Raw genomic sequence first — 21,093 nt, forward strand, 5'->3', positions numbered from 1 at the left:
ATGTCCCAACATATAAAAAGACACGTGCTCCACTATGTTCATTGCAGCCTTATTTATAATAGCCAGAAGCTGGAAAGAATCCAGATGCCCTTCAACAGAGGAATGGATACAGAAAATGTGGTACATCTACACAATGGAATATTACTCAGCTATCAAAAACAACGACTTTATGAAATTCGTAGGCAAATGGTTGGAACTGGAAAATATCATCCTGAGTGAGGTAACCCAATCACAGAAAAACACACATGGTATGCACTCATTGATAAGTGGCTCTTATCCCAAATGCTTGAATTACCCTAGATGCCTAGAACAAATGAAACTCAAGACGGTTGATCAAAATGTGAATGCTTCACTCCTTCTTTAAAGGGGGAACAAGAATACCCTTGGCAGGGAATAGAGAGGCAAAGACTAAAACAGACACAGAAGGAACACCCATTCAGAGCCTGCCCCACATGTGGCCCATACATATACAGCCATCCAATTAGACAAGATGGATGAAGCAAAGAAGTGCAGGCTGACAGGAGCGGGATGTAGATCGCTCCTGAGAGACACAGCCAGAATACAGCAAATACAGAGGTGAATGCCAGCAGCAAACCACTGAACTGAGAATAGGACCCCCATTGAAGGAATCAGAGAAAGAACTGGAAGAGCTTGAAGGGGCTCGAGACCCCATATGTACAACAATGCCAAGCAACCAGAGCTTCCAGGGACTAAGCCACTACCTAAAGACTATACATGGACTGACCCTGGACTCTGACCTCATAGGTGGCAATGAATATCCTAGTAAGAGCACCAGTGGAAGGGGTAGCCCTGGGTCCTGCTAAGACTGAACCCCCAGTGAACTAGATTGTTGGGGGGAGGGCGGCAATGGGGGGAGGATGGGAAGGGGAACACCCATAAAGAAGGGGAGGGGGATGGGTTAGGGGGATGTTTGCCTGGAAACCGGGAAAGGGAATAACACTCGAAATGTATATAAGAAATACTCAAGTTAATAAAAAAAAAAAAGATCTCTCCTGAGAGACACAGCCAGAATACAGCAAATACATAGGCGAATGCCAGCAGCAAACCACTGAACTGAGAAAGGGACCCCCGTGGAAGGAATCAGAGAAAGGACTGGAAGAGCTTGAAGGAGCTCGAGACCCCATATGAACAACAATACCAACCATCCAGAGCTTCCAGGGACTAAGCCACTACCCAAAGACTATACATGGACTGACCCTGGGCTCCAACCTCATAGGTAGCAATGAATAGCCTAGTAAGGACACCAGTGGAAGGGGAAGCCCTTGGTCCTGCCAAGACTGAACCCCCAGTGAACGTGATTGTTGGGGGGAGGGTGGTAATGGGGGGAGGATGGGGAGGGGAATCACATATAGCAGGGGAGGGAGAGGGGTTAGGGGGATGTTGGCCAGAAAACCGGGAAGGGGAATAACAATCGAAATGTAAATAAGAAATACTCAATTTAATAAAGATAAAAAAAAGAATCCTGATGTTAGGAATTTCTTTGAAATGAGACACAATTATACTGAATACAGCCAACAGTATGCTTACAGAAAAGTGTCCTTTGAACAAGAAGTCATTTAGAAATCATCCTAAAAGATTGTTAGCTATGATTTCTAGTATCTCTATATTATAGTTCTTCTGTATGCCAAAGGATTTCTAACTGCAAAACAGAATGAGAAAACCCGAAGGCATTTTACCCACATTCAAAGGGCTGTGAGGAGTGCTGCCTTTGGGAGCATCCACGCCCAACTGAAAAGTGTGAAACAACATGCTACTCTGTTAAGAGCAAATTACGCTCCTGAGAATTCTTAGCAGGCGACAAGGTTACAGTATTCATTATTACCTCCTCTTGCGTATACCAGGTAAATATTGTTTTACTGCTGTCACCTCATACCAGGGGAGTAAGACTGGCATATGAATAAAGTCATCTAGTGACACATTGGAGAGCACTGACTCAGAAACATGCTTCCTTCTTCATAAAAGGCTTGGCCTTTGTGTGTTAGGATCAACAGCCAGTGTTTGTTACTGTGCCTACATGGCTATAAAGAGTTCAGAAGGGAATTAACTGCAATTATCTACGTAAGTTTGAAGAATCATCAACTCTCTATGCTTCACTTAATGTCTCTGAAAATCTAAGGCACTATAAATGGCATCCTTTTATCCATTTCTTTTGTAGTGTCTTTGAAATGAACTAACACATATGAAAGGACTGTGTATATCATATAATAGTGTGCATCTGATGTTCTGCTTCTAACATATCACTGCTTGAATTCATTGGCATTCTCGATGTGAGAGAAACTCATGAAGATGACAGGATAATGTTATTCATAGAAAGCCTGCTCTTTGGCCAACTGTGAACCTTTTGAAACACCAATTTCCTCTTCTAACATAAGAAATCCAGGGTATTCGATGTAACAATAGTTTAAAGGACATATAGTGCTTTACATGTGGCAAACTCTTATCAAATGGGAGCTTTATAATCCATTCAAGCAATGTGTTTGTTAAAAATACAAGTGATTCTTATTCACACATGTTGCATTTGAGTTAAAACAATGTGCTTGAATCTCATACCAGCATTATAAAGTACATAAACCAGATTCTTCATCCCTTCCCGAATTCTCACTTGAGGTCAAGAAGCAGTAGCCAAGGTCAACAGAATAAAGTGGGCCCAGATGTGTGTTATTTCATAAATCTATGAGAAAGAAAGTTAGTCTACTTTCGGTCTTTCTTAATTTATTATCTTCTAAATTAAATGTATTCAGCTTGTGGAACCGCTCGCATTTATTCCTTCTTTGAAATTGATTACTTTCAGTTTTATTCTTGCCAAGAGACTATTTAAAATGCCCATAAAAATTGATCTTTAAGAGCAGACTCACTCTTTAGGTGTCCTGTGGAAAGCAGTGGTTTCTCCATCTGAATGAATGTTGAGACTGACTTCCAGGAAGAAAAGAGTTACTCACATGGTAAAACTGCAGAGCTGACAGAACCAAGTACGGCAGTGCTGAGTTAGCACTTGTTGGAGACAGAATAAGATTCTATCTTGTCAAATGTCTCTACACTCATCTCCATGGCCTATGAATTATCAAAGGATACAACAAAGGCATGTAGAAAATGTGATTATTTCAAGAACACTACTTTGGGGACATTGTTCTGAAGTATTGAGATTGACTCAAAATTTCAAAAGGGAGTTAAAGTAAAGGTAGGAACAAGAGTTTGAAGAGGCAGTGAACTAACAGGTGATATTTGGATTGTCTGGATCCCGGAAGGAATTGATTACCTCCAGAATTTTCCCCTGAAAAGTAGCCTAGATGATGCCTTGATTTTAGGAGGCCTGGTGTGTAGAATTACAAAATGAAATTTTCTGTTGTCATAAACCATCAAAGTTGTGGAGTTTGTTACAGTAGTATTAGGACACTAAGAGAGTAGCCAGTGATTTGTTTCTGAAACAAATTCGGAAATAATTCTGAGAGTAGGCATGGACTGAATATGATGGAAAGCAAAGCTTACAGGATGTAACAAGAGTTTAGATAAGAAGAGAGAAATTAAGTGTTTTCTTCACTGTGAGAGAGATACATGAACAGATCTATTTATTACTTTTCTGTGGCTGTGATGAAATATGATCAATAAAATTTATAGAAGTAAGAATTTATATGGACTTATTTTTGCAGAGGGAGAGTCCATAATGGTGGGAGAGGCGTAGCAAAAGGCAGCTGGACCAAGAAGCAAGAGTTCACTTCTTTAATCATAAACAGAAGAAAGAATGAACGGAAAGTGGGGCAAGGCTATAAACTCTCTAACCCCCCTCCCAGGGAAGTACTTCCTCCAGGAAGAATTCACTGCTCCATAACCTTTCCAACCATAGAGCTACCAACCATAGAATCAGATGTTCAAAAATGTGTGGTGGTTATTACTTAAACGATCAGCACATTAGTTAGATCAGGACACAGGAAGCTCACCAGGAACTAGATTTTCCATCATTATGGTCTTGGACATCCAGCTTCAGGAATAGTGAGCAATAGGGCATCTATAGATTATGTCTACAGGATGTCTAGCAGCAGTTCAAGCTGACTAAGACCCTAAGACCAGTGTCCAGATTATATTTCCAGCTAAATATTTCAGAATGTCAATGTCAATAGAACTTCTTCATACATAACTCCTTTTTCAATGTTTATTTTATTTATTTACATTTTGAATGTTATCCACTTCCCAGTTTCCCCTCCTCAAACCCCATATCCCCTCCCCAACCCCCTTCTTCTGTGAGGGTGGTCCTATACCCACCCACCCACTCCTGCTTCATTGCCCTAGCATTCCCCTATACTAGGGCCCTTCACAGGACCAATAGCCTCCCCTCCCATTGGTGCCAGATAAAGCTATCCTCTGCTTCATATGCAGCTGGAGCCATGGGCCCTTCCATGTGTATTCTTTGGTTGGTGGTTTAGTCCTTGGGAGTTGGGTGGTTGATATTGTTGTTCTTTCTATAGGGTTGCAAAGCCTTCAGTTCCTTCAGTTTTTCCCCTAACTTCTCCATTGGGGTCCCTGTGCTCAGTCTGATGGTTGGCAGCAAGCATCTGCATCTGTATTGGTCAGGCTCTGGCAGAGCCTCTCAGGGGACAGCTTTATCAAGCTCCTGTCAGCAAGCACTTCTTGGCATCCGAAATAGTGTCTGGGTTTGGTGTCTATGTATTGGATGGATCCCCATATGGGGCACATACATACCTCTTATGGCTATATCAAATTAATATTCTCTTGTTGGTTTTATGTTTTGTTGAGAAAATGATCACATTATTAGAAGTCACTCTAATAATGAAGTCTAATAGAGAAACACTATTTTTGCTTTTTTTTGAAAGGTTTTTTTTTTTTTTTTTGCTTTTCCATCTAGTTCTACATAGTAATAGGCAGAAACCTACTATGGCTGACTTAAATCAAAAGAAAGTAAAAAAAAAAACAACTTGAAGTTATGAGCATTATTGAGTAGCTTACAAAATCATAAGGTTGACTAAAAAGATAGTGACAAAAGCATGAACTGTACATAAATTCTACTTACCTTAATAAAAGTATTATAAAAATGAAGAAATCAGGTCAGTGTGCTGTTTGGATTATAACAGTCTGAAGAAATTACATAGAGAAAATTTTAAGCCATCAACATGTTTGCTTTCTCAGGGGACTACATCCAAAGGCCTTGTAGGTCTTTGTGAGCCAGCTGGAATGTAGACATGTCACATATCTTTAATCCTCTGACTGGAATACAGACAGGACCATAGTATACACCTTTAAGGTAAAGTTGGCAGCCAAGTTTGAAAGTGACAGCTAATTGAGGGGCAGACAAAATGATGAATTAGAGAAAGATTTGATAGACTGAGTCAGAGATAGGATACACCCAGCTCTCAAGGTGACAGACAGGGCTGAGAGAGTAATTAAAGAGCAGTGAGGGAGGGTACAGTAGAGTTCAGTTCACAGGAGTTCAGTTCAGTTCGGTTTGGTTCGGTTCAGTTGAGTGGTTAAGTTGAGAGGAGTTCAGTTCATGGAGTTCAGAGACAGTCTTTCCAAGCCAAGCAATTCAGTCAGAAACCAAGGGAAGCCGATTTGAATCAGTCAGCTTGGAGAGGAGTTTGAACCAAAACAGTTTAGTTGAACCAACCAGCCAGAGTTCAGAAAGAGCTAGAAAGTGTATGTTTATTCAGTAGTAAGTCTCTGAGGCTACAACATTTTAGTCCTAGGTTAGCTGATGGAGGCTGGAAGCTGAAGCTTTCAAGGTCCAGGATTGCAAAAGATTAGATTGTATGGAAACTAAAAGTCTAGGCCTAGGGAGAGTTATATAGAAATACTCTGGGCTCAGTCCCAACTGTGTATTCATCAAGCATTGGCACACATCTCATCTCATCATTTCATTTGAAAAAATAAAAGCAATATTTACATTAACAGACTTGGGAGTGACATTTTATGTGGAGACAGTAATATTTAATAGTTATTTTTTAAATTAGGTTTGAGCAAATGCCAACTATAAAGTGAAAGGCTAAAAGAAAGGGGGGGCATATGTCAGGTGTCTTTTCTGGGGCAGGGAAATCATCCTGTGGAGTTGAGGCATGCTTCTAAGATAAAATGTGAAAGAAAATAAGAACTGTCACTTGTTTTGTGTGACAGGGAAGGTTTACTGATGATGTAAATATGTATAAATGCAGAAAAGAGCAACCAATTGCCTTTTCTAGGGCCCATATCTCTCATTACTCTTCAAGCTTGTAATTCAGCAATTAGCTAAACAGATTCCTCAACTTTATCCCAGATTTAGCCCTATGTTTCTGCTATGGCATTTGGTGCATATTTACCTCTCCTATTCTAGCCTCAGCATATTGATCTTTGATTATCTTTATCATAGTCAACAGGTTATAGACGAGAACAAGCAAGACAGAAAGTGTCTCAGCAGACTTGATGACTCATGCTCCACTTAATACACTCATGGTCTAACAAGCATGACATGGTTTCCAGGTAACATACATAGTTATGGAAATCCCAGCAGCCAACCTTGCTTGCCATCTAGTCAGGCACTCATCCTTCGTGAGAGACACTGAAATGAACTCCTTGAAACGAAAATTGATTTAAAAACGTTTTTAGAATTTGATTTTAAAAGTAGCCTTCTGAAGGTGGTGGTTTTTTTGGAATCAGATGCTTTAAAGGCCATACCTCTACTTGCAATGACTTTCAAGCAAATGGATCAAATGTAGGGTAACTATATAATTTCCTGTCCTCCTCTCAACTGATGTTAATAATGAAAAGTTAATGACGTTTAATGTATAGGAAACTCTCTGTAGAACTTTCCTAGTTCCATAGATATGCTATATTAGCTACAGGAAGATTCTTTAGACTATTTCCAAATCTTACAAATGAGAGTCCCTTAAGTGATTGACCACATTCCCATACTTTATGCCAAATTCCTCCTGAAAAGAAGTTATCCTACCTAGTTGAAGCTAGGTAGGGGAGGCAGCCAGACTACAAGAGCTGGTTGTCTACAAACAGATTGATTTTTCCTTAAGCCTATAGGAAGAGGGGGGAGGAAATTTCACAATCCCTTCTTAAGGCATGTGAGGCCATTGACATATAATAGCACGACTGCACATATCATAAAGAGGCATGTCCCTGCCTTTGTAAAGAGATGGCAATGCATTTTTTGAGTGTGTCTTTTCAGAGATGTCCTTCCTCCTTCATCTATAAACAATGTAAGGGTATAATAGGGAGGATACATTTTTCTCTCAACTTGGGTGTGTTTCTTCTTTCTCTGGAGCCAGTGCATTCCAGACTGAGAGAAGTAAGCATTGCAACTCAGAGACACAAACCAGAGAGTCTGTCAGTTACTTGCCTGGATCAACAAGAAAGAACTTCAGTCTCCCTCTGTGGAGGTTTTAAGATGTTGCCCCATAAAGATACTGTCTTCGCTGCTACCTGCTCTCAGTAACATGTCAGACATGAGTAAGCCTTTGATAAATATTTATGATGCAGACTGTAGAGATGACCCTAATTGGTCCCATTTCTCCCTATCATTTCACACAGTAACAATGGACATTTCACAGTCTGTGCTTATAGTATGTGATCTGCAAAGAATTAGGAGATCATCAGAATTTAAGATGTTAACTATCTGGTGAACAATGGTCAGCCTAGCCTTTCCTCTTGCTGACCAAAATAGTGTGCAGTTGGCAATATATTATGCTGCTCTGGAAAAGATGCTCTGGTCACATTAAATGGTCAGCAGAGATACAATAGGAATACATATTGTGTGGTTTGTTTTACCTCAAAAGGATTCCTGCTACAGAGACTTGGGCCTCAAGTGTAATGGTATAAGAGGTAGAAAGCAATGGGCAAGCCTTAGGGATTCAAAGATAAAAAATATTCTTATTGGACCTGTATCTGATTCTAGGAAAGAACTCTAAGGGCCTGGAGAGTTTGCCTCAGTAGATAAGAGCACCAACTGCTTTTCAAAATGACCTGGGTTCAGTTTTTACCAATGCCATGCTATGACTGCTCACAACCATTTGTATCTCCAGTCCCCGGGTATCTGACACCCATCTCTGCTCTCCCGAGGCATCAGACACATACATGCAAACAAAATAGCCATACCTGTAACAGAAATAGATTTTTTTAGAAGGAACGATGCTGTCTTCCTAACTTTGGAGTGACCTCTTGTTCCTGCAAACACCCCATGCTTACTTACCACAAGGTCACGGTACAGTCAATATTGTGTTATTTATTGGGTTTTAAAAATATATTTAGCTTTTAAACTGAGCTAACTATCCTTTCTTCTTCTAGTGTCCATAATGTAGAAAGTAAGTTAATGATCAATAAGAAAGAACTGAAACATCCTAGAGACTCAAGTGGATGTTACTGAGTGATGCTAAAAATATAGACAGGAAAGAACACATTGTGAGGTCTTGGATGCGTTCTTATAGACACAGATATGTCTTACACCCTACAATTCAAACAAACTAGCAGAAATGGATAATATATGTCTGTTTTCTGCTCATAGTGAATGCCTTCAACATGAGTGTATACTTCTGTACTGTCCAAAGGCTCAGACTTTCAATTAGGCAGGGTAGACAGGTTCTGAAGTTAATAACAATGGCCTGTGAACTTGTGAATTCTAGGTAGGTATTGTGAATAAAAACTGCCTGAAAGCCACAGAGCTTGCCTCAGTTACCAGAAATTGCTATAATATTTATAAAGATGAAGGCTCCACAACCACTGTCACCACATCGCCATTGCTTGCAAATGAATTCGTTTTTCTGCTTCTACCATGGGAATTGCCTAACACAGTGTTCTGTCCAGTTTCTAGAACAGAGGTTTTTGCCTTGCTTTGTTTTATGTTAGTTCTAGTTTTAGTTTATCCTGAAGTTAGCCCATAATTCTTTCTACCGTAAAGAAGGGATTGGCAGCGTTTCAGAATAAACAAACATCTTAGCAGGAGTTTTAGGACTTGGGCACATGCAGGCATTTTCTGCTAAGCAATTTTCTTCAAATTCTGTGAGATTCACTTACAGTTTCTTTTTCTGGCATCATGTGTTCAAAAAATTTTAAAAGCTTGAAAACACTTCTCTCTACAGTCTTTTTATGGAATATCTTAGATTAAGTTTTAAATCTGCCATTTAAATTTTGTCTTGGTTTTAACAGCTATATTTAAGTCTAACATAGTAACATATCATGAAAGTAACTTGATTATGATGGCAGCAAATCTAACTGATAATGGAATAAGTTTATTTTTGAGGTTATTACATTATTCTTTTTATTTAACACTTTGAATTTAAAAACTATCCATTTATGAAGACTTTTCTATTTTCTTATAAGAATATCAAATTTGAATGAGGAAGTAAATTTTTAGATAAAAATATAGTGGACCATGTGGATTGGTCACAATATATGTGTGTGTGTGTGTGTGTGTGTGTGTGAGAGAGAGAGAGAGAGAGAGAGAGAGAGAGAGAGAGAGAGAGAGAGAAAGAGGGAGTGGGAATGGGAGAGGGAGAGAGAGGGGGGATGGGAATGGGAGAGGGAGAGAGACTAAGAAACACAGAGATTAGTAACATGCATGGTATTTGAAGCAACTTCATATCAAAATATGACATGGGTCATATCATAAGTAGAATTAAAGAAACATTTAAAGGGAACATCATCAGAAAGCTAGATTCTGACTTCCTAAGAGAAGGAAACTGGTTACAACAAAGACAATAGGAGGATGACTGCTTCCACGGCAAGCGAGATTCATCTCCATCTCTCTAAAGGACACTAAGACTTTCCAGGACCTGAAAAGTCTCCCAACCAAAGCCAGCATGTTATATTATGACACTGTAAATCCTGGTTGGAAATGATTTTTTGCTATTTTCTGCTTAGTAGAGCAACTTGAGGCTGCCCCAGTTGTTCCTTTCTATTGGACAAGTGAATTGTCCTCCCTCTTATCTCGGGTGAGTAATTTCAGCTTGAAGAAAAATTTTAGTGTCTGCCTATGCACCCATCACAGGTAGCACGTATTGGCCCCATCACAATTTAACATCTTATGTAGCTGTCCAACACACATAAAGGGTGAGTTAACACCAAAATGTGTAAGTAAGTGAAGTCAAATCAGTGGAAAGCATGGAGTTGGAGTAGTTTAGATCATGATGGTTCCCCCCAACAGCCTATATGTTATGGGTTTAGTCCTTAGCATGGCAGAGTTGGGAAGTAGAGAAAACTTTATCCAGGAAGGACTAGTGGAAATCTGTCAGCAATTGAAGATATTCCTGAGGGAGTATGGAACCCCTCTCCTATCCTTTCCTATTTTTGCTCCATTTCACTTTCCAGCTATGGCATGAACACTTGGTTTCAACATGTTATTCCACTGTGATGAACTGGTTCCCCCACCAGAGGTCCACTAATCTTAGGATCATCCACCATGGACCAATGCCTTCAGAACTATGAACCGAAGCAACCTATTTCTCTCTGCAATTTGATTTTCTCAGGTTTGTGTTACAGTAGTAAGAAGTTGACTAATGCACGATCTATCTAGATACCCCATCCACACATATATAATATACATATTGCCTTTCAAGTGTATTCACACAAAACAGCTTGAATAATATGTTGTCTTGATTAAAACAAAATAAGACTCCATAAAGGTATTTGCAGCTAGACTTCAGTGAGACTGTCATGTACAGGCTACTTTAGGTGGCTTCCTAACCGAGTAATCTCTAAGGGCCCATGTCTGTACCCACCAATATTTAGAGCACTCTAATCTGAAGGTAGGACACATCTGGGAAGGGGCAGGCAATAGTAGGATTCAGAAGAAAGACAGGGGACAGAGTCTTCTGTCTGTAAAAATAAATGAAAATTTCTAAAGATTTGAGGTTTATACGTAATCCTGGTGTTAGCCTCAGTTTCTGTTCTTGCTCTGTGTGTGTGTGTGTGTGTGTGTGTGTGTGTGTGTGTTCTCGTGTGCACACACATGTACAGGTCCACATGTGTGTGCATATGTAGGCCAGAGGATATGCCCAAATATTATAAATTATGTGTATGCCTCTTTTGATATTTTAAAGACAGGGTCTATCAATAACTTAGAACTGTCACAGGCTAAACTGGATGGACAGCAAACCTGGGGCTTGGAGTCTATTTGTCTCCTTCCTGCTAGTGCAAAGATTTCAAGTGTAAACTGTCATGCTTCATTTTTGCATGGGTCTTGGGAATGAACAGACATCAGCACATTTGTAAGCACGTAGCTGACTTGGTTGTCTTGTTCATACTTCCGGCAAAATGCCCAGGGTGTAACATGAGATGTTTTCTACTAAGATGGGCACAACTGTTCATGCAGTCACCTGTACACATGAGTCTCCATTGTTATCCTGCATTTCCTGAAATAGCTTTTGAGAAACACACATTATACCCTCATCCTTCAAGATTCAGCATGTCCCTTGTCTCATGGTTCTGACACTGTGCAGAGGCAGGAGGCTATGGATCTGCTTTTATTTTTTATGAATCACTTTATTCATTTACATTTCAAATAACATTCCCCTTCCCTGGTTACCCTTCCCTGGTTATCCCATCCCCCTCCCCCGCCACCCTTTGCTCCTCCAGCCATTCACCCACCTCTACCACACCAGTCTAGCATCCCCCTACACCAGGGCATCAATCCTCCACAGGACTTCCTCTCCCACCCCCACTGATATCAGATAAGGCAATCATCTGCTACATATGTATCTGGAGCCATGGGTTCCTCCATGTATACTCTTTGGTTGGTGGTTTAGTCTCTGGGAGCTCTGAGAGGTCCAGTTCTTTCTGTGGGGTTGCAATCCCCTTCAGCTCCTTCAGTCCTTTCCCTAGCTCTTCCATTGTGGTCCCCTTGTTCTGTCTGATGGTTGACTGTGAGTATTTGCATCAGTATTGGTCAGGTGCTGGTAGAGCCTCTCAGGGAACAGCCATACCTGACTCCTGTCAGCACGCACTTCTCAACATCAGCAATAGTGTCAGATTTTGGTGTCTGCAGACGGGATGGATCCCTAGGTGGTGCAGTCCCCAGATGGCCTTCAGTCTCTGTTCCATTTTTTGTGTCAATGTCTTTTCTTCGGACAGAAACATTTCTGGGGAAAAATGGTGGGTAGCCTCATCCCTCAACTAGGCACCATGCCTTTCTACTGGAGCTGGTCTCTACAGGTTCTACCTCCCCTTTGTTGAATATTTCGACTAAAGTCATCACTGTTGGGTCCCGGGAACCTCTCGCTTCCCTGGAGTCTGGAACTTTTTAATGACTACCCCTACTTCCCCATCCCTCACTGCTACATATTTTTATTTGTTTTCCTGGCCCTCTGCACTTCTCTCTTGTCTCTTCCAATACCTGTTCCTGCCCCCACCCCCTTCCCTTCCCTTTCTCTCTCCCTTCCAGGTTCTTCCTTCCCTCTACCTCCTGTGATTATTTTGTTCCATCTATATAGGATTGAAACATCCACACTTTAGTCTTCCTTCTCAAGCTCCATATGGTTTGTGGGTTGTATTATGGGTACTCTGAGCTTTTGGACTAATATCCACTTATCAATGAGTGCATACCATATGTGTTCTTTTGTGTTTCAGTTACCTCACTCAGGATATTTTCTAGCTCCATCCATTTGCCTGTGAATTTCATGGAATCATTGTTTTTAATAGCCAAGTAGGACTCCATTGTGCAAAGGTACCACATTTTTTGTATTCATTCCTTTGTTGAACGACATCTGGGTTCTTTTCAGCTTCTGGCTATTATAAATAAGGCTGCTATGAACATAGTGGAGCATGCGTTCTTGTTATATGTTGGAGCATCTTTTGGGTATATGCCTAGGAGTGGTATAGCTGGGTCTTCAGGTATAACTATTCCCAATTTTCTGAGGAACTGCCAGATTGATGTCCAAAGTGGTTGTACCAGCTTGCAGTCCCAACAGCAAAGGAGAAGTGTTTATCTTTCTCCACATCCTCACCAGCATTTGCTGTCACCTGAGTTGTTGTTGTGTTTTTTTTTTTGCTTTGTTTTTTTTTTTATCTCAGCCATTCTGATTAGTGTAATTGGAATCTCAGGGTTCCTTCCAGTTTGCACTTGTACCTGGGAGTGAGGCCTGCACTCTGGATCCCCTCCCATTCAGCCCACACCCAGTGACAGCTTGACCCCCCAGGAGTTCTCATACCTCCAGGTTTACAGATAAGGCCCAATCCCTGCCCCAATATCTGGCCTAACTAAGACCCCTGAGACTCAGGAACCCTCACCCAACCAGAGGGTTCCTTCCTGTTTGCATATGTGTCCAGGATGGATCGGAGGCTGTGCTCCAGCCTCCCCCAAAACACCCACAATCAGAGACAGCTTGACCTCCAGGAGTTCTGATGCACCCTGGATTTGTTTCTCATTTTCTATAGTTCAAGATTGCTCACAAGCAGGTCTACAGAACTGATGATAGATAGTGGAAATAATTTTTGATAATGTTTTTATTTAGCTAAAATGACAAAATAATAGAAAAGTTATAGGAACCGTACATGGAGCTCCGGTAGTTTGCCTTGAATTAGATACAGTTCCTCCATTTGCCCCAGGTGTGTACACAGGTGACACAGGTGAGTGTGATCATACATCATATGCACATGAGAGATACATGTAATTCCTTCATGCTGCTTGGGTCGGAACAGGACTGCCTAAATGCTAGGCAGGTGCTTTGTCATTGAGTTCTATCACCATCCCTAAAAGACAGTGGGAGAATTAATTCTAATTAATGTGCAAGCTTCTGAATCAGATTATTACTAATGTAGCAACCACCTAACTGCACAGCTTAAGAGGATGACATCCTGTTTTACGCTTTCTAATTGTCTGTGATTCCTACTAGTTCCCCTGTATTGAATATTAGTTCCAGAAAGAGGGGGTATTTACCTCTTTACCTTCTTAATAAATATTCATTGAATTCCACATCATTGTGACATCCTAAATACACCTTTGCAAGGCCCGTGACACTATCCAACATCAGTGTGACTGTTTAATGAGACAATATCCGCCTTTAAAGAAATCCATTGGGTGGTTTAGTTGTCCCCCTTGGAAACTAGAGCTAGGTAAAAGATGTCTGTTGCTCTGGATGCTTGAAGACTATTGGAGGTAGAAAATGACTTTTAAACTGAGTTTCTTTTCAACTACACACATAGAAATTCAGAATGTCTACCGTTCTACTAATACTGATTGAAAAATTCAATTATGTCTATCTCTCTTGGCTTTGAAGTTGGTCTTCTTTTAAAGTCACTTCCTTTTACCAAATTAACACTCGGGAATGTAAACTGTCACCATTAGCAATAAAACTGAAGCCCCATGGTGAGGAAGTTACTCAGTAACAGTCTTTACCCAGCATGCACAGTTCCTGTGTTCAGCCCACAGAATCACACAAACATGCCCAATGGGAGAGGAAGAAAGAGGACTGCAGAGGAGGGCAGGGGAAGGAAAGGACATTAGTTTAAACTCCAGAAGAAAAAAAAAACGTATCAGGATCTCTATAATGAAATCATAGTGACATTTTCTTCAATGATACTAGTGGTTTCTGTAGAAAATATTAGTATATTTAAAGTAGAATAATACTTCACAGGTGTACACTGAGTAATAAAAATTTTGATTCTTAACACATACACATACACTAAATGGTCAGTAGAAATACTTAAGAAGGTATCAAAAAAGACAAAATGAAGTCTATTTTTCTACTTCTGACTTAAAACTTTTCCCCTTGGCTTTTATGGCTCAACACGGCAGTAGAGGATCATTTAAACACGTGTGTTTGTGAACACTTTGCCACTGTCCTCTACAGTAGGCTCTCTGTGTGCAAATATTAATTCTATGCCTTAATTAAATTTGAATGTTATTGCATTTTAACAATGTATGTAAATACTTTTACTCTGAAAGTTTTGCTATTAGTAAATTTTACATGGATTAGTAGGAAGTACATTGTTACTATTAATTAAAATGTTTTATCACAGATAGGATCAAAATGAAAAGTATTTGTTGTATTATATATTGTGCTATAGATAATATCTTTAATGACAAAACATGAAAATATTCTTTGACACTTACTGAACTACTTTATATCACATTTTATCCTATGTCTAATTGCTTATTTTCTTAAAAAAAAAAAGGAAAGGAAAGGAAAGGAAAGGAAAACACGTACATAGGCACAAAGATGTAGCTGGGAAGAAGGCGCTGGCCTATTGTGTTACATACGCCAGGATAGAATAAGGAAACCTAATTGAATGTAGAGTCAAGAGGCTGGAAGCTCTTGCAGAATTAAACACTGTCATTTCTATTCAGAGATTTACAGGCAACACTACCACAGACACACTGTAATAACCACAGTTTGCACTGGTCACAGGCCACAGGTGAGTACATTACTTTGACACTTAAACTTGACTACAATTGTCTGGAATATGTACACTGTGTTGGATTTCGAGTGCAGGTAGTGACTGCTCTAGAACAAAGCTATGTCCCCAAAAGTCACAAGTCACTTTTGAGGTTTGTTTCTTAAATAGAGAAGAAGGTTGAAAGCGCTGAAGCATTGAACACTTTTTTTTTCCATCTTAAATGGGAAACAGAGGAAACTGGGTTTCACCCCTGCAATTTTAACACAGTTTTTTATCTTCTGCAATCCTAAAGTCATTTCAGAGATTCTGCGCACCCTCAAAGGCATCAAACACAGAAACATGTGGCTCACTAATCTACCCCTGATGCTTTGCCTAAGAAGTTAGCGTTTCCATCTTCTGCATCTTTCTGCTGGAACCATGGTTTAGAATTAGGTCCTTGATGTTGATAAGCATCCAGAAAGTGACAGATTCCAGGAATGTCACTAGGGAAGTTTGGTGGAAGCTCCTCCCTCGATCTCGGGGTGAACACAAAGCCAGGACAGTCTTTGAGTAACCTGAGAAAAATTTAAATAAAATGAAAACTCAATGTTGGCAGAAAGGCTTGGCAATTCAGGACAAGAACAGAAATAAATGATTATTAATACACTAATCATATTAGGTATGATTGACAGAAGGATTCCCATAAGTCAATAGACAGTACCACAAAAAAAATTCTACAAAGAATCAAATTCGTGGAAAACTCTACTTACTCTCACATTTGACTCAAAAGACTGATTGATTATATGATATTTGGGAATGATGTGATTTATATAATGATAGAATCCATAAACACGAAATTACCTAAAGTTTTAATAATAGCAAACACATAACATTTAAATGCAATTGAGAAGCATTTCTTATATTTTTGGTTGTGAGTCTAGCCTTTAACAGTTGAGCCATCTCTCTAGCCCTAAGAAGCATTTCTTAAGTTAAAAACAATGTCATTGTCCATCCATCCATCCATCCATCCATCCATCCATCCATTCATCATTCATTCATTCATTCATTCATTCATCCTATAAATACAACTAAGGCTATACAACTAAGAAGAAATCCTGGGGAAGAAGTCATACAAAAAAGGTAAAATGATAAAAATGAAATGAAAATTACTTTTTGAAATATTGATGGGTCTTTAAAATGAATTCTACAAAGGTAGGACTCAAATGTTCTTTTGGTGGGAGGAGCTTATTTGAGACCATGTCTCCTGTAGCCCAATTTGGCTTCTAACTCACTATGAACCTAAGGATGACCTTGTACTTCGGAACCTCGTGACCCCATCTTGTAAGCACTGGAATTACAGGCTTGCATGACCACTCCTGTTGTAGTTCTGGGGATTCACCCAGGGTTTCAAGTTTGCTAGGTAAGTACTCTGTCAGTGGAGATCCATCTCCAGCCTACAAGTGAGCTTCAATCGTCCACGTGGCCATCTACTGTTTGCTGTGCATTTGTTTAAGGAGACCTAAATATAAAGGAACAGCAAGATGTGGCAATAACCAAGGTTTTATGTTTTCAAGAGACTGGATAGTATGGTACTCTTGTGATCTGAGGGATCTAGAATAGGTTCTGTTACTTGTGGGTTTCCACTAAAAATTTTTTTTTAATAAGACAAAAATCTGTGGAATAAATAAAAGTCTATGGACACGATGGCTGCTTATTTTCTGCTTAAATGTGGAAAGTGTTGCAGTCACACAGGAAGTTGTTAGCTCAGGTTGCCAGCTGCACCTTTTCAAAGAAGTAGACAGAGAGGTCTTCTTTCCTTGTTGTTGTTTTTCCTGTTGTTTTTGCTTTCTTTCTTTTCTTTTTTCTTTTTTTCTTTTTTTTTTTGTTATTTGTTGTACTGGAGATTTCACCTAAGGACTCATGCATGCTAGGTTAGCCCTTTAACACTGAGCTGTGTCTCCAGTACTCCTTTAATGTTTTTTTTTTAATTTTATTTATTTGTGTTTTGTGTGTATGAGTGTTTTGTCTGCGTTATGTAGGTGCCTGAAGCCTACAGGGCCCAGAAGAAGGTCCTGGAACATCTGGATCTCGATTTTTAAAAAGGTTATAAGCTACTGTGTGGGTGCTAAGTACTAAACCTGAGTCCTAAAAGAGCAGCAATGGTTCTTAACTGCTGAGCTATCTCTTCAGCCCCCCACCTCTTCCACCCAAACCCAGGCTAGCTTTGAACTCACTCTATCCAAACTAGCCTTGAACTTGTCATCTTCCTGCCTCAGCCTCTCAAGCAGCAGGAATTTCAGGCCTGTGCCGCCTCACATACTAAGAGGTCCTCTTGATCCCAAAGGAAGTTTAGTTCCTTTGTAATGATGTCACCATTGCTGGTCCTCACGAATACAGACCAACTGTTTAATAATTTGACAGTCTTGTCTGATGAGCATTTTTTTGTTCCTATTGTTCTGATACAGGGGGTTTACCCCTTGTCGTTGGTTTCATGGAGCAACCCTCAAACCCTTGAAAATTTCCTGAATTACAGAGTTATTGTTATTTTCTATGAGCCCTTTGGATTTCACCCCAGTTTATGTTAATGAGGTGACTCAGAATGAGCAGGACTCCAGAAATATTAACCAGGTTAGGAGTGGGCTGGTCCAGGGGACTAGAAATTGAATTTCATTAACCAAGCCCATGAGCCAGTCCATCTTCCCTACATAAGGGAAGCAGGGAATGAGGCATCAATTCTTACAAGAGCGAGCTTCCGGGTTATGACCTCACTGCTGTGGTCCAGAGTGCACAGGGAGAGGTACAGGGGCTCTGCATTTGGAGCTCGGCCAGGCCTCTCTGCAAAGGCCTTCTGTGTTCTTTACAAGTAGGGTGTCCTAGATTGCTCAGGTAACACTTCCCTGAATCTGGTATCATTCTAGAAGGTCAACTTGAAGGAGTCAGGGGAAAGCACACATTTGTAATTAGCTGGCCAAAACTGTTATAGCCCAAGCACCCCTGAAATGTAGCTGGTGCCTGATCTTAATCAGATTTGTTAAAAATTATAACATGTTATAATTTTGTTAACTCCGGGTAGCTTCTGCTAGAATAGTACCAAAGGCTTTCTCAATTAGCATCGGAATACCCATTGGTATACTAAGAAAGCTAACACACGCTCTGAATAAAAGTTGAGGAAGAAAATGCAATGTCTGTTAAGAATTATTGCCACAATTGTCTCCCAACAGTAGTGAAAGTCTTAAAGCAAGTTAAAGTAGGATTGCTAAAGCTGTTCATTTCATTTTCCCAGAACATTTCCCAGACAAAAAGCAAGGATGGAGGATGGACTACGATGGCAAGTGTGATCAGTGAGAAACATGTATTTCAGGTCCTTACTGTGATCAGTACCTGTATGTCGTGGGGCTGACATTGATTTTCCGAGGCACACTGCAGGACTCAAATTTGTTAGCCAGAGTGACATTGTTTCCAAACAGGCAATATCGGGGCATCTTCACTCCAACAACTCCAGCAAACACTGACCCAGAATGCAGTCCGATTCGCATCTGAAGGCGAAACAACAGTGTCCCAGGTCACTGCAAAGTCACCTCCCACTTGCCAGTACTAATTCCACAGCATCCTTCAGTTCTGTGAAACCTCCAGTGAGCCACCACTGCTCGTGCCAGGCATAGTCAGAGGTCATACCTGCTCCCTCTGTTCTACTGGCTGCTTAGCTTTACCTCACCTGACTTTAACATCAGAAATAAACTTATCCCAGGCCTCTCGGGATCACTGCAACAGAAGAACAAAGAACCATTGGGCTGCTACCTGGAACCTGTTTTGTCCTTTGCATGAAAGAAAGACATCCTTTCTAGATTCTAGAAGGAAATTCTTGAAACAAGGACAAAGAAGGGCATACCTGTGTTTCCAGAGGCTAAAGAGGAGTATCTATTGAACTGTAGAGTTTGAGGTCAGCTTGGGCAAGGCAGACAGATCCAATTCTAAAATGAAATGGATATCTACAAAACGTTATGCTTTAAAGTAATTTTATGCCAAACACTAGTCCTTTACTTAAATGGCTAGGACCTGGGAAACAGGAATTGTAGTACTGAAGTGGAAATGACAGAGAACAAAGAAAATCAGAAGGTCTGGGGCCCAGATCCCTGTATTTACAATCTAGACAGTCTAGACATGGAAACCTAAAACTCAGACCCACACAACATAAACATAGGCAATGCCTAAACAGAAGACAGAGTCTGGAGTAGAACTTAGAAATTATGAATGAGGTCAGAGGAGGCTTTGAATGAAATATTTTCTCTTTATTTTAAGGTGTATGCTGGCTGTATACTAGAGGATAGTCTCGAATGTCTGATTCTTCTGATTCCACCTTCAAATGTTGGGATTGGCATGAAATATTTTTAAATGACCTACTCTAAAAGACCCAGCTCCCTGATGAAGTGAGCGAATGCTGACATTCTTTAACTGACTGCTACAACACACATGTTAACTGACGGTAAGGATGTCATATAATTCTCATTAATTCCAGATTCTATGTCTACCTGGCCATTTGAAAAGTTGAATTAGCTGTATGTCCTTTAAAAAAGTGGGCAAAGACTCAGTTACCTGAGGTACTGCTTGTAATTAAAGCATTCTTTTTTTAATTCTAAAACTGTTATTTATTATTCGAATGTGGTAGCTCCTGACCTTAATCCCAACACTCCAGAGGCAGGGAGGTCTATGTGTTTTGAGACTAGCCTGGTCTACATAGTAATAGTAGTAGCAATAGCGAAGGAAACAGCACAGCAAGTCCTGGCAGTTAGGGGACAGCTCTGGAGAGTGGGCTCTCCTCCGACCACTGGGTGCTGACGATGGCACTCACCAGGTTGGCTGAGCCCTCTTCCCTGCCTGAGATTTTTTCTTACTTTTTCAAATAACTTTGGGCATTTGCTGGAAATGAGCAAGAGTCATTCAAGATGCAACATTCCAATCCTCTATCACTTTCAACAAAGCAACCTGTGGAAGATCTGCTTTCTGTCCCTTTGTTTCCCTCCGGTTATTTCTTCATCTATAAAACACAGGGGTGGATGAGCCTTCAAGCCAGATTGCCACACTAAGATGCAAACCTAGATGACTACTGCACCTAGGTTTTCATCTGCAGAATATGGATTTGCACACCTAACAATTGCACAATCCTAAATTGTCCATAAACACAACCTTAGCACCAACTGTATTGAGGAGGTTATGCTCTCTTGGAATACTCCCTAAGACCAGTTTCTCTATGTATATTAATGTTTTGATTGTTTTAAATGATAAATTTACCATAGCATTTTATTATGTTATTTCATAAGTAGTGTGTAAATCTATCCCCTCACAGATGCAGGCAGGGCCACATGTTCCTCTCACATGTTTCTCTCTCCTTCTCTACTCCTTCTCTACCTTTAGTGTCGCCGTGGCCCAAAATTCAAAAAGAAATTTCATCTATAACATAAGATGAGCAACATGTCTGAATGGACTTCATTTTATAGGGAAAAGACAGTGAAATAGGAAAAGGTGAAGAGAATTGCATCCCGTAGGGGCTCTCGAAGGGAACTTTCTAGGGAGGCCCTCCTCTATTTGAGGGCTCTTTCAGCATTGCTCATTTCTCCTCTTAGTCTCTGCGGTTAAGCAAGGAAGGTGCCTAATGCAGATTCCTCTCTTTCCTGCCCCCTATTGACTCACTGGGAAGTCCATCCTCAGTTGTCCACCCACAGTCTACTCAGTTCTCCAAAACTGAGTGGCTGAGAATGAAGGAGGACCACAGTAAGG

The 21,093-nt window shown here is 40.3% G+C and overlaps 1 protein-coding gene across 12 annotated transcripts in view; it reads right to left on the reverse strand.

Annotated features, from left to right (window-relative positions):
• Positions 1–13,428: 13,428 nt before the first annotated feature.
• Positions 13,429–21,093, reverse strand: part of Gucy1a1 (guanylate cyclase 1 soluble subunit alpha 1) — a 62,999-nt gene continuing 55,334 nt past the window's right edge. For 10 of the 12 annotated variants that reach the window (XM_087629691.1, XM_087629667.1, XM_087629698.1 and 7 more), the window contains 2 exons: positions 18,700–18,854; positions 13,429–15,893 (listed from right to left, as the gene is read on the reverse strand). In XM_087629691.1, the coding sequence (XP_087485817.1) occupies positions 15,689–15,893; positions 18,700–18,854 (360 nt within the window). In that variant the 3' untranslated portion in view covers positions 13,429–15,688. 12 annotated transcript variants of the gene reach the window in all.

The sequence above is a fragment of the Rattus norvegicus genome, chromosome 2, assembly GCF_021556685.1.
Source record: "Rattus norvegicus strain SHRSP/BbbUtx chromosome 2, alternate assembly SHRSP_T2T, whole genome shotgun sequence".
Classification (NCBI taxonomy): domain Eukaryota; kingdom Metazoa; phylum Chordata; class Mammalia; order Rodentia; family Muridae; genus Rattus; species Rattus norvegicus.